Source organism: Fringilla coelebs (genome assembly GCF_963513975.1).
Source record: "Fringilla coelebs genome assembly, chromosome: 18".
Taxonomy (NCBI): domain Eukaryota; kingdom Metazoa; phylum Chordata; class Aves; order Passeriformes; family Fringillidae; genus Fringilla; species Fringilla coelebs.
The window spans coordinates 577,456-591,832 of NC_140044.1; the positions used below are offsets into that span (position 1 = coordinate 577,456).

At 53.4% G+C, this 14,377-nt stretch overlaps 1 protein-coding gene across 1 annotated transcript in view; it reads right to left on the reverse strand.

The window, feature by feature from the left end:
• Nucleotides 1-809: 809 nt before the first annotated feature.
• B4GALT5 (beta-1,4-galactosyltransferase 5) overlaps nt 810-14,377 on the reverse strand; it is a gene marked incomplete at its 5' end in the record, with an annotated part of 33,468 nt that continues 19,900 nt past the window's right edge. The window contains 8 exons of the mRNA XM_084217775.1: nt 810-4,068; nt 5,938-6,039; nt 6,471-6,593; nt 6,814-7,001; nt 7,719-7,835; nt 8,266-8,390; nt 9,149-9,262; nt 11,803-11,937. Coding sequence (XP_084073901.1) covers nt 3,921-4,068; nt 5,938-6,039; nt 6,471-6,593; nt 6,814-7,001; nt 7,719-7,835; nt 8,266-8,390; nt 9,149-9,262; nt 11,803-11,937 — 1,052 coding nt within the window. The 3' untranslated portion in view covers nt 810-3,920. The remainder of the gene's footprint in view (nt 4,069-5,937; nt 6,040-6,470; nt 6,594-6,813; nt 7,002-7,718; nt 7,836-8,265; nt 8,391-9,148; nt 9,263-11,802; nt 11,938-14,377) is intronic.

The window sequence follows — 14,377 nt, forward strand, 5'->3', positions numbered from 1 at the left end:
TGCTCCTGTTTCACCCAGGGGATACCAGGTGAGTCACTGGTTTCCCCTTTCTGCTACTGTCGGTACTAACCATGGGAGAACAGCAGGAAGAGGGAGAAGCCCCCTCTTTGGCGGTGGGTTTTTTGCGAGGTTGGGGTTTTTTTACACACTGCAGAGCTGGGGGATGTTGCAGCGCAGAAGGCTGAGCTGTTCTCAGCCCGCGCAGGAGCGCTCTCCCTGCAGCGGGGGCTGCTCCGAGGGAAGCCGTGGCTGTGCTGCCGAGCCGGGCCCTCGCAGGGCTCCTTCCCTCGGCACAGCCCACCCGAAAGGGGCTCTGCTCCCCGCTCCTTTGTTCGCTGCTGGCCCCAGCAAGGAGGTCCCATGCATCCGCCGGGACATGGGCCGGGGCTTCCCTGCCCTGCTCGTTCTCCCCGCACAGGAGCAAGCCCAGCCCTCGCCAGTGGCATCCGTCTCCCCCAGCCGCCGTGGGGTCCACACGGGCAGAGGAAGCCCCCGCAGCAGCAGGGGTGTTCCCCAGGCAGGTCGGGACGCCCCGGCACTGCAGGAGCAGGAGTCCCGCGGGCGCTGGGGCAGCGGCAGGGCTGAAGGAGCCTGTCACCCCCGGCTCCAGCCCAGCGCCGCGGGTGGGAGGAAGCTTCCCAGAAGACGGAGAGCTAAAAAAAGGCAAGGCTTGGAGCAACCCCGGGCTGCCAGCTATTTATTCTAGCATGCCTGTATGCTGCAGAGCAGGAGAAAGATATTTTAAAGCTGCTGCAAGGAAGCTTGTCTGTCTGCCTGGGTTTGCTGTCCAAAAATTCAACTACCAAAAGTCCCCAGCACCAGTCCTGCACTACCTTCAGCCAAATGCCTTCTTAACAGCCTAAGGCAGCCAACCCCTCCATCAGAACTACACTGAGGCAGATGCTTGGAAAAAAGGCTTAGGCACCAACACATCAGGATGAGTTTGGGGAGCATTCACATCTCACACTCAATTTATTTCTGGCCAGTCCTAATGAGAAATTTCTAACCAGCTTTTAGCATCAAAGGCCCACCCTTACTGACTCAAACTCTCATTGGCGCTTACCCCTCTCCTCCCGTTAAAAATTAAAAAAAATAAAATAAAATAAAGCAAAGCACTGCAATCTCTGTTCTTGGATATGTATTTTTTACTGAAAAAATCATTCATAAATTAACAAATACAAAAATGTACAAACACATGGGTAAATAAATGTAATGACACAAAGGATTGCTTTGCTGAGAAGTGTGTGTGTTGTAAAACACTAATCTTCAGTGCAAAAATGTCCCCCTGGCACCTCTTAAAAACATAACAGTAAGCTCAAAAGCCATGATGATGGAAAGCTGCTTGAGAGTTTAAAGCCACTTCTGATGGTGATGGGCCTGAAGTGCGCGGCTGATGCTCAGACGGTACCTCCCTTAGAGAAGCAGAGCTTTATGGAGAATTAACTGTCAATAAATAGTTTTGCAAATAAAACCCACATGGCTCATTTAAAAAAAATAAATCAGCATCGCACAGGACCTGCCCTCCACCAGGGCTGACTGACGGCGCTGACATGGAAGGGCAAACAAGTGGCCTTGTCGAACTTCAGCTGCCAGAATATGTACAAGTTCTCCTTAATACAAGAATTTTTACACCATAACAGCACATGCGCTTGACAGTATGTTTTTAACAGTTACATTTACTATACAGTATTTGACATAGCTGATAAGATTAACAGTGCACATTTTCAGATAATCCACATTTTCAAAGGGGAAAAAAAATTCAACGTGGTTAGAAGGAAGGATGGGATGCTGCTGGGGATGGACCCTTCTGTGCCAACCGCAGAGCGCAGTTCTGAGCAGAGGTAACGGCTTTTATTCCACACCAGGTGCGTCGGGTGTCAGGGACATGGAAGGCTGAGGATCCCAACTAAGGTAGTTCAACACTCACACACACATGCTTGATTCCGGGGTAGTGAACTTGGATAGTTGAAATACATTCCTTGTTTGAAGCACCATTAAACAAAGACAGGTTTCTAGCAAGGTCTCAAGATGAAAGAAAAGAGGGGCAGGGCAATGCAGGTTCAACACCCGGAAAGGGTCCACGTGAATTACAGATCAAGACTCTGAAGCAAAAGTCTTTATTGCTGTATGCGCCAGAAAAAGCAAATCCTCACCTCTGCCTATAAATAACCAGGCTGAATCCCCTCAGGAAGCGAGTTTAAAGCACATGTAAGTTCAGAGACTTTAAAACTTAGTTACAAACTCATCAGCGCCTTTCAAGGGCAGGCTCGCTGTCCTCTCATGCCGGCCGATAAGATCTACACAAAACTTGTGTTTTCTAAACTAACATTTTCTGGATACAGGTTAGGAATGCCCTGGGCAGTCACACCCACCACAGATGCGTATGGGGATCATACGTCCACAGAACTGAGAAAACAGTGTAAACCATGAGAAGTTAAGGAAACCGAAGGCAAACAATGCAATGAAAAGAGTTAAAGTCCTTTGGAGGTCAAGTACCCACCCTTGTTGTGTGGAAATACAAACTAAAACCAACACCCAATGTATTTACTTTTAAGTCAGAGAGGTCCAGTGAAAGTGGTGGTGCCAGTGCTGTGTAAGGGCTGGACTGTGTCCGTGGAGACAGGACCTGAAGTCCAGCCTGCCCACGGCGTGAAGGAAAGAGGGATGACACTGGATGGCTGGATGGGCTGTCAGACCCAGCTCTGGCTCCCAGTCCTCATATTTTCACGTGTCCTTCATGTCTCTCACTGAGCTGTGCCCCGTCCCATGGCTGTGCCCATGCCAGTGCTGCCACGTACCGAGGGGGACAGCACAAGGTGCTGCCTGCCTCTGACAGCATCTCTGTGCTGCTGGATTTACACGATAAATACAAACTAAACCAACCTCCCCAACCATTCCAGCACGTTCCAGAGTGAGGGCAAGCACTGCTGTGGGGAGGGCTCACATGGGAGCAGTGGCTCCATCCTGGCCCCCCTGGGCTCAGCCCTGCTGTCAGTGGGACTCAGAGCCACAGCCATGGAACTGCCTTCCACAGGGCTTTTGGACTCATTTGCACATTATGCTCCAGAAGTGACAGAAAAGGGAGAGTTTGGAATAAATACTCCCATTTCCTCACCCTCCCTGGAACAAGCCAGCCCTGTGGTTTCTGGAATGAGTGATGACCTGGCTGTATTTCTCACCCACTGCACTGGAAGGTTCTGGGCCCTGGCCCACAAACATTTCTGCATATGCCCAGCTGGAATCATGCGAGCAGGCTCACTGGCTTAAAAGAGAACACCTTGCACAAGTACAGTGATGCTCACACAAGTGTTTTCAGAACTCAGGACTAAAATGAGTGACTGTATGTAAACCTCTCACTTGGACTCGAGCCATAGGAGAAAAATAAAAAGGGGCGATTTACACAGCATATTTACACTTACACTTCTTTAAGAAGCGATTCTGTTGTATGTACTTCAAGCAGGTCATTTAAAAAACCACACAGACATAGGAGAATGGCATCAGAAATCGTCTGATCTCCCACCAGGGCAGTTGCCAACTAAATTGCTCGCGACGTTCGCTGTCAAGAAGCCAGAGCCCCTCAGCTGAGCCGCTTCCCGGAGGAGAAAGCACATCCCAGGAGAGTCCCAGTGCCAGAGATTGCTAGAGGAGGAATGTGGAGACAAGAGCAGCAGGTCGAACTGTTGTCCTGAAACCCAGAAAGGAAGTGGCAGAAAAAATAAAGAGACTGCTGAGCTCGCTGCCCAGGTATCGGTCTGGATTGGTACAGCTAGGGCAATTTGTGCGTGCACTTTCAGCCTCATTCTCCAAAATACTGTGATCCTTCATTAGACAAAGTGTTGCTTGTCCTCAATAACCCTTGGAAAAGAAAGTCTAGCGTGGTGCTTTCTCGGTGGAGGGCAGAGCAAAGTTATTTTCTGCTCTTAATATTCGGTCACCAGAGCCAGCTCCGGTGTCAGGTTAACAGTGATGTTCTTATACAAGGCGTCATATGTGACGTTTGGAAAGTAGTTCAAGTTATTGAGGCCGTCCAGGGCTTGCCTTTCTTTTGACTTCCTCAGCAAGGCGTACCTGTGCAATGAGAACCAGAGGCCAGAGTCACTTCCATGTATCCCACAGCACCTGCACACTCCACCCAGGGCTACCAGAACACCTTCCAAAGAGCCAGGCCCAGGAGCAGCTACAAAACAATGAACTTCTGAGTCCTTAATAAAGGCAACCATCACATTTAAACACTCTGTGTTAGTAAATATCAGAAAATTCCAGAGCAGTCCATCCCTTGATAAAGGGCAGAATGCCCACTGTGCCACCAGCAAGAACTCAGCTGCCCAAACAACCTGTGGCAGCTGAGTGCTTGCTGGGGGCACAGCGAGCATTCTGCCCTTGATCAAAGCCTGCAGGTCCCATTCCCAGGAGGGGGCTGAGCCTGGGGGTCCTGCCAAGCCCACCTTCCACACCACCCTGGAGAGACACAGCTGAGGTGGTGCTTGCCACCTTTATGAAACCTTTATGAACAAGAACAGAACTAAATGGCTTCAGTCTGAGGGATGGGGCAGAGGAAGTAAAACCAGCAGAATGGTGGTATGGGGAAGGAAACCACAGCTGGTGCACAAAACCAGCCTGAAACACATTGAGAGGCAGCATGAGGAAATAGAAAGAGGAGGGTTGGGAGAGGAAAATAGGCAGAAATATCTCAGCAGGACAGTGACTCCCCTCAGCACAGTGCTGGGGGCCTGGAGGCCCCCAGGGCAAGTGGGAGCTGGGCTAAGACCTGGGCACAGAGGAGGAAGGGCTGTGCCATGAGGCAGGGGAAGGTGCTGGGTGAGAATAAAGAGGGAAGTACCAGAGCTCAGTCCCATGGCATTATCAGCCTGCCATGCTTCACTGGTTTGACTAAATATGGCTTTTTAAACCAAAAGCAACTTCTCTTTTTCAAGCGTGAAGTAAGAGAAGCATCTCTGACTGGCTGCATTCTGTCCAACAGAGAAATGAAAAGTAGGGCTAAAGATGGAAAGTCAAATGGAAACAGCCCCAAAAATGAGTCTGCTGCAAAAGAAGACCAGCAGATAGCTCAAATCTCTGCAGCAGCAGCCTACAGCCCCTCAGCAGAACAGAGCTTGCACTGCTTGTCCAGCAGCTGCTCAGTTACAAGTGTTAATTCCTGAATTTGTTTGTGAAAGATATATTTCTCTGATTCTCTGTTGCAGAGTTTTCAGAAGACTCAAATTCCACTGTGGTCTTCAGGCAAAAGCAATCAGTCAGCCTGGGTGCTCTCTGAAACCACCCTGGCTCTGGGACAAGGGGGCTGGAGCCCTCCTGGAGAGCTCCAGGGGGGATTTATCTTGAGAAAAATGCTCACATAGTACTTGTCCTCCTTGGGGGCAGGGGACAGTCACCACTCCTGATGGATGTCTGCAGCCTCACAGGAGAGCAAACCCTGAGCTCAAGACTCTGTACACGCACCCCAGTCTGGGGCCAAAAAGCAGAAATGAGAATGGAGAGGGTGTTGCTGTTGGGCTTTGTGAGTGTTGCAGGGACACCTGAAGCTTTAGCAGCCACACTGCAGGACAGCCCCTGCTCTGTGCTTCCTGCAGGCTGAGCCATGCCTCCTCCAGCACTGAGGTCAGGCTCTTCTAGAAACACTGAACTTCTCTGACACCTGGCAATAGCCACCCCTGTACATCCTCTGGAGATAAAGGACAGGCCCTGAGCCTGCCATGCCGACAATCCCCTCTTTTGGACGGCATCCGAGCAGCCACACAGCAAGGACCCCTCAGCGCAGGGATGGAGGAATCCTGGCAAGGCTCTGCCTCCATCTCCCTGCAGTCAGCTTCCTTCAAGAGTTCAGGCTGTTGCTGCCCTCAAACAGCTGCAGGGAACATCCTACATGGTACAGACTCCTTGTGAAAACCTTTAGAATTCTTAAAAAAATTTACTTGCCTTCCTAGGAACTGCACTTCTCCCCGATGATGGTGGGGAATTGATTTGTATTTCCCCGTGTCTCCTTCTGGTCGAGTCACCGAGTAGCCTGCATACTGTACTCTGCATTAGAAAGGGGAGAAATAAAATAAAATAAACAAAAAATAATCACCCGTTGTGTTTGCTGTGCTGGCAGTGCTTCCAGAGCTGCAGTCAGAACTCCTGGGGCTCTGGCCATGGCCCACCCACAGAGCAGCCCCACAAACCTCCCGCTGCCCCGGGCTCGGGCACGTCCCACAGCCCTCAGCACCTCGGAGCCCCGCTCAGCAGCCCTGTGGGACACTGTGCAGAGCCAGCAGCTTCCCAGCCAGCACTCCTCTGCTTCCCACACGCTGCCCCAGCAGGCTGGAGCAGCCCCTGCCCCACGGAGCCAGCACAGGGCAGGCAGGCACAGCGAGCCCAGCGCCCCTGCCCAGGGCAGCAATTGTCCCCTCCGAGCACTCGGTGCCAGGCCCAGCTCACAGAGCCACCCCCGGGGCCCACAGAGCCCATACCTGTTCCAGAGGTCGTCATCCTCGCCACCCCAGCCCCAGAAGGCGTTGGGGAAGCCGTTGATCTTCTGGAACTGCTCGACGGTCAGGCCACTCACCCCCCCGAAGAACTCGTTGTACGGGAGCCTGAGCAGGAGAGAAGGGTCAGGGCAGAGCCCACCAGCTCTCCCACCTGCCATGGGAAAGCCCCGGCCCTGAGGATGCTCTCTGACATTCCCCCTCGTGCTCCCTTTGCACAAAGCCTGAGAAAAAACCCAGACTCATTCTCTGCCTTAAAAATAGATAAATTAAATCTAACACTGGGTCCTTAGCAGTTGTGGCAGCAGGGAGGAAGAACAGTGCTTACAGGTACATGTACTTATCCAGCTTGGCTGCAAAGTGCCTGGGCATCTGTCCACAGCCATAATAGTTACGGTCGTTCTCTGGTATGTGGTCCACGTCGTGGAAGATGAGGCAGTCCCAGTCCAAATCCTTCATTGCTTCCCGAAAGCCAACGTTGAAGAGCATGGCACGGTTGAAGGGTTGGTTCCCAGCCTGGCAGAGAGAAAGTTCCTTCTCAAGAGGAGTCCCTGCAGTTCTTGCTCTGTGTGTGTTCCCAGCCCTGTCTAGAAAACTGCAGAGGGCAACCAGCTCCCATACTGGCACCACGAAAGAAGTGATGTATTGGAGCAGCCCAGTGAGATCAACCAACACTGGAATATTCAATTTACAATACAGAAGTAAAAATAAAGATGTTGAAGCCTTGTTACTCAGGCACTCGAAAAAAGCCCCAGTTTTGATCAATCTGTTTCAGCTAGAGCTAAATATGGAGGCACATTTACTGTGTGGATGAAGCCAAACAGCTTAAGTGAGAGGTCCACATACACATGAAATGACAGTCATGTTCTACATGAAATGCCTAACTCTAGTCAGGCCATTCCTGTGCCTAGGGGATGCTGCCTGGAACCACTGCAGGGATATACAAAAAAACTGAAGCATTGTCTGAACTGCAAATAGCTGGTCCAAAAAATGAAAAAAAAATATATTTTAAAAAATAACTCCTACAGAAGAGAATTTAAAAAATAAAACAACACCACAAATCCCCAATTTCTATTTTTCATATAAAACCAGTAATTTCTGGGACCAGTAATCTCTTAGCTGTGCCACTTTCAGACAGAACAGGACAACTTACACACTGCAGCATGACCCCTGCACCTGGCCCATCAGAGGTGTGACCTGGCAGGGCACTCCCGTGCTGCCCCCCGCTCTCACCTGCTCCACGACGTAGAAGGCGAACTGTAAACGCTGCCGCTGCAGCATGGGAATGAGGTGTCTGAAGAGGACGGGCAGGTGCTCGTATCGATTGCGGAATGGGATCAGGATCGCCACCTGAGGAGCAGAGAACAGGGCCCTTACTCACTGACCCCGGGCTGGGCAGCAGCTGGGCTGGTGTGGGGTTAGAGGAGCAGGAGCAGCACTAACCAAGCACTCTAAGCTCTCCCACGTAGAGCAGCCTGAAACCCTCCCAACTCTCAAAACATGGATTTCCTATTCAATCTTTGAGGAGTCGTTGCTTTGGAAAAGTTCAATGTCACCTCAAGGGGAAGGGAGACTTGCAGTGCCCCCTTGTCCTGTCTGCCCAGCACTGGGGACACTGAAGCAGCCCTTGAGTTCACCATTCCTTCCCTGGGCACTGCATTCCTACAGTTCAGAGCTCCTCCCATCACTGCTCTGAAGATGCAGCACAGCAGAGGTGCTCCATCAACGCCCTCCTGCTGCCCACACGAGCAGGACACGGGGCTGCCCAGCTCCCAGTTACCTTCCAGCGAGGCAGGCAGTCACTCGGCTTCCAGTGCCCTCCCAGCTTGATGGAAGGGTCTCTAGAGAAGAACTGGTGGATGTCCTCCATGGTGATCTCGCTCATATTTACATCAATGGGGCCCTCTGCAGAGCAGGAGAAGCAGAGGGGGTGAGGACCTGCTGAGGTGCTGGGGCAGCACTTTGCTGCATCCCTGTCCTCCATCCCCAGCACCCAGCTTCTTTTCTCCAGCACCAGCAAAAGCAATTAGGAAATGCTGCTGGTGTAACACCTCAGCCTCCTCAGCCTTTGTGGCTGCTGTTGGATGCGGCTCTCCATGAGAGCCCCACACCAGGGGTACCCCTCTGCTCCTCCCTGCGTGTTTCCAGCAGACTAAACCCCCCACCTCAGCAGAGAGCATTCCCCTACTCTGGAAACATTTGCCTCAAAAGCCCAGTTTTCCACCTGAGGGTAGCTTTGGTGGAAGCATTTCCCCAGCTGCAGTTCCTGTGGGGGTCCAGCCCATGTCCCACAGCAGCCCCAGCACAGCTCGGGGCTGGGACTGGCAGCGCTGCCGAGGCACAGGGAGCCACCCTGCCGTCACTGCCCCTGGAAAAGGGCTGGCAGAGCCTTTCCACCGGCTCCCAGCACACAATCCCTCTTTTGTTTGTGTTTGCCAGGCAATGGGCTCCTACTTCAGCAGGGAGACATGCCTCCAACACAGCAGGGATTAACTCCTGAGGGTGGGTAAACAATGATTTCCCAGGAGGGAGCTGGCTCTGAACAGTGCTCCCATTCATCCTAGGTGCCTGGTGCAGTGGTGGTGAGACTGGGAATGCCACTGAGTGCCCTCCAAAGCCATGGGGAGCAGGAGAGGGGCACAGGGCAACAGGATGCTACTCACTCATAGAAGGGAGCCTCTCAGGACAGGTATTGTTGGGGAAGTAAGTAAAGTCTTCAGGAAGAAACGTTGTGGCTTGCAGAAAGGTGTCATTGTGGCTCAGATCAAGAGGATAATCTAAGGGGAGAAAAAAGAAAAAAAAAAAAAAAAAGAGAAGCTTTCACCTATAGATCTGTCATTTCCAGCCATCTCCCCATGCTACTGTGAGCAGACTCCAAAGTCAACCACAGCTGAGGATGTCCCCAACAGCACAGATGTGCCCTCAGTGGAACATACTCTAGCCTTGCAACCCAGCTGGGTGCTCATCCCCATCCTGGGACAGGTACCTGCAGGAGCCCCAGCAGCCTTAGCGCCAAAGAAACCTTTGCATTTTCTGGCCAAAGGAGGAATCTCGAGCATCACCTTTAGGAATCACCAAGGAGCACGTGGGTCTTGGAAGGGAAAGCTACGAGTGCCTTGTCCCTGAAGGACCCTGGCACAGCAAGAGGGGATGTGCTCCTCCAGCAGGGCCTTTCCCAACAGGAGAGAGGCAAGTCTCAATGCCACCTAAGACTGCCAGTGCAGTATCCTACACAGGGCAATCCTGCCCGGAATCCTCCTCAAAGGATCAATAAAAACTCTCACATTACACACAGACTTCCCTCTGCTTCCTGCCATGCAAGAGCAGAGGAGCCCCTGAGCCCCAGCAGTGCGCAGCATCTCCCCGTTCCCCACATCCTTGAACCACCCGGGCAGCGCCTCCAGCCCGCTGCACTTGAAGATGTTCCAAGGTTTTCCACCTGAACAAGCCATTTGCTGTGGGTGCTAGTATGTAACATCACGTCAGAAACCTTGTTTATTCACTCAAGTAAACAGTATCCAAACTATCTCAAAACTCAAGATGGGCTGTACACAGAACCTAAGGGCTTTTCAAGTAGGATAGATGTATTTTGGACGCTTGATACTGTTCCAAATTTCCAGAAGCAATTTTCCCTGTAAACTCCCGTTACCAGAGCACACCCACAGTACTCAGCCCAGGTGCCTGCCCACAGCGAAGCTCAACGGCTCTGTTTTGCACCAAGGGCTGCCTTTTTCGCTGTGGTTCCTCCGGCAGCTGTCACACGGCTTCACTGCCCACAGCAGTGTGGGGACAATGCACTCTCCAGGCAGTGACACCCAGGCACCCAAAATCTGCCAGGGAGGGAAGGTTCTGACCCCAGTGTTAATGCAGGCCTTGTGGCCACAGCACCAAGTGCCTTCCAGGCGTCACCACCACCGATCCTGCGTCTGCTCTGACCTGCCTGCCAGGGAAGGTCGCCCCAGGACGGCGCACAGCGCTTGTATGTGCTAAAACTGTCCTCGTGGCTCTTGGGGGGGGACGGCGTCCTCACGTGCCTGCGCAGCTGGGACTGGGATGAGGTTCAAGCAAAGCCCAATATGGCAGCAGCAGAACTGGTGTCACTGGCACCAGCTCCCCGCCTGCTGCAGGAGAACACAGCTTCCTGGATCACCTGATGCCCCCCGGGCCAGAGCCCCAGCAGGATGAAGGCTCTCACCACCTCAAGCAGCAGCAATGGAGCCTCTAACACTCCTCCCTTCAGGGGATCAGCTACTTCCTCACCCTGTCTCTGCTTTACTTGATGTTTCCAGTCTTAAAAATAGCCCAGGGTGGCTGCCCTGGCTGACTTCATGCAGCACAGGGGGTGACCCGGGGTGTTCATCTCCTCGTAAGTCGATAATTCCCCTCCCGTGCCATCCCCAGCCAGGGCACAGCTGAACTGGTGCCTGCACCTCAGCAGGCTAGGCAGCGAGGACACGGCTCATACTTCTGCTAATGAGAAAATGATCCTGCCTTGTAAAACTCTGTCAGCCCCTGCTGCTGAACCCCGGCAGGCGAGGAGCCGAGCTGAGCTCCCCACGCCAGCCCGATGCCAACAGCACTGGTGTGAGGCTGTGGGGACGTGCCAGCAGGGAAGGGACAGGCTGGGTGTCACCAGCCCAGCAGCGACACCTCACACACAGCCAGGGGCAGTTCTGCCTCACTGCACCACGCTGACAGCACAGCCCAGAGCCCCACATGCTCCTGGGTGTGGATGATGAAGAGGCTGGGAGCGCGAGCCTGCGCTCCACTCCCCACATCCTGCCCGGAGTTCAATAGATTATTTGTGGCAGATCTCCAGCCAAGTCAGCTCGGTTCATACTTGCATGGGAAGAGTGAAGCTTACGGGCACAGGCTCCTCCACGTGCCCAGAGCCAGGGCTCTGCGCAGGCGCACGCCTGGGAAGGTATTTTTTAAATATGAAACCTGATCCTTGCACTGAATTTGAAAGTGTTTACCCTCAGACTGGTTGAAGCTACAAGTCGAATTCCTGAAAAGCAAAGAGGTTTTCAGATCAAATCCCATCACTTCAGACCCTTCAAGATTTTCACTCCTTATACAAGTTAGAAGCATTTGAACTTTTTACATATATAAATAAATATAGTTTTTCTATTTTGACAGTATTTCTATATATATAGGGTATTTTTATGTTCTATATATATTTTATATATAAAAACAAAAGCTGCAGACAATTAATCAAAGCTTCCACCCTGCATTTACCAGTATAAATTAATGCCTTCAACTTAATTTTCAATGAGAATGGGACCTTGAATCAAAATTACAATTATTCAAGAAATACCTGAGTCATTGACACTGCTGTTCCTCTTGGCATAGGCACTGCGGACCACCTGCTCGTACACCTGAGCTCCTATAGTTCGCATGTTCTCACGGATCATGATGCCTTGGGCTTGCATCATGAAGAGGTAGGTGTTCACTGCAAGGAGGAAGAAAAAGGAGTATTTCCATGAGCATCAGCTTTTGTAGGGAAAAGAAATCAGGGTCTTTTGGAAGCACTCCCAGCCTCCTGCTTGATTTCAGCTCCCATGCCAGGAGGGCCCCTGGGCTGCACGTGCCGCAGCAGGGCAGGGAATTGGGCAGTGGAGGCGTAGGGCACGTGTGGGAACCCAGCTGGGTGACAAGGGGGATGGACCCAGCCAAACCTGACTACCAGGCTGTGAGACAGCACTGCAGCTTAACCAACAGCACCTTTGGCTGCTTAATTAGGAAATACCATTATAACAGGAAACCCAGCTGTGTGCCTGGAGAAGGGCAGCCGTTCCAGACTGCAGCACCGAGGGCTGGCACTTGCCTGGCAGAGGAACCCCAACAGGCACCACAAAAAGCATCCCCACACCAGGCTCTGAGCCCCCAGCATGTCACCCCCTGGGCAGGCAGCAGCACAAGCCCTGGGTCCCCAGGGCAGCTCCCCAGCCACGTTTCTTCCCCCTCTCCTCTCCTGCTGACCCCGTGCCCTGGCACAGCTCAGGCTGAGCCTGATTAGGTTTCAGTTTAAGCTGACACCCAGCTGGCAGCACCAGGCCCCAAAGCAAACAGCAGCAAGCACAACCCTGTATCCCCAGCAGCTCCCATGGCACAGCAGGACAGCCACCCGCAGGGGCAGCAGGACAGCCACCATGCACAGCACCCCTCGCCAGCATCACTGTGCCAGCCACAGCCCTCTTGGTGTAGTCTGAGGCTTTAGAATGAAGTGGAAAACAAATAAAATCTTGACGTGAAGATACTGAGAAGGGGCAACCTAGAAGGCCTATTCTGCACTAGTAATTAAAAAAACCAGGTCAAAAGACACTCCAGGAGGGATAAAGAGGGCACTGGGCCAAGGAAACAACAGAGACCCTGCTCAGAGGAGGGCAGTAGCTGATGCAATGTCACCAGGAAACACCCATACCAGACAGGGCATATCACAGCCTGAAACCAGCAGCTACCAGTGCCAGGAAGGCACAGCCATGGCTGGAGTCACCGGGAGCACAGGCTGGATACGGCACCACCACCGGAGAGCGGGGTCCCCACCCCGGGGTACACACCCTGCACCCCCACGGCTGCCCCCCTTCTGCACCCACACACTGAGGCAGCTCCAGAAAGGCTGCCCAGATACATTTCCCAATCCCAAATGTATTTGTTTTCACACAGTAAAGTAAATATTTGAAAGGGGGATGGACCCCATGTCATGCCCAGAGCCCAATTCCCTGCCTGGCTGCTGCCCATGCCCAGCCTGTCTCTGAGCCATGGGGAATCACTGGATTTTCAGAAAGAAGGGGGTCAACTGCATTAAGTGCTTGGCAACTAAAAGTCTCAAAATGCAGTTTTGAATGTCCATTTCCAGCCCCTCCCTTCCCATACATGTACCCTTTGCAGTCGGGCCACTGATGGCGCCTTAAGCCAGCGGTTACACAGCAATGAGCAGGAGCTGGCTCAGACAAAGCTCAAACCCTCTTGGCTCACCCACTTGTTCTGGGGCCAGCTCTGGAACCAGAGTGACCACCAGGTCAGCTGGTGGCAGCTACAGCTTAAACCAGAGTGAGCTCTGGTGCAGTTTCTCAGCAAGGCCCAGCCACAGCCCTGCCTCGGGTGTGCCACGTTAAGGGTTGGTGCTTGGGGCACCTGGTCCCCAAGGCCACGTCCTGCCCAGTGACAGCGGCCACCCCACTGCTGGCACCAGGCCCTACCAGGAGGCAGCAGCAAGCATCACATACAGCCACAGGAACAGCATCCCCCGGAGCCAGACCGGCACGGCAGGGCACACAGCCACGGGCACAGCGTCCCCCGGAGCCAGGCAGGCACACAGGGCACGCAGCCACGGGCACAGCATCCCCCGGAGCCGGGCAGGCACGGCAGGGCACAGCATCCCCCGGAGCCGGGCAGGCACGGCAGGGCACGCAGCCACGGGCACAGCATCCCCCGGAGCCGGGCAGGCACGGCAGGGCACACAGCCATGGGCACAGCATCCCCCGGAGCCGGGCAGGCACGGCAGGGCACAGCATCCCCCGGAGCCGGGCAGGCACGGCAGGGCACGCAGCCACGGGCACAGCATCCCCCGGAGCCGGGCAGGCACGGCAGGGCGCGGACTGCGCGGGACGGCGGCACCGCAGCGTCGGCACCGCCTCCAGCCAGCACGGACAGCCCTCCCAAAAACACAAAGCCTACTCGAGAGCCAGGCACAGCTTCTCTCCTCTGCACAGAGCAATCGGGGACTGAAGCCGCTCAGCTGAGCTGTTCTCGGGCCCGGGCTGCTGCAGGAAGGGGCAGCCAGTCTGCACCTTCCAGAGCACATGGAGCTGGGTCAGCGGTGAAAAACAACTCGCTGATGCTGATCAAGTAATTTCACTTTCTACTTCATTATGCTTCTGCTTGCTGGG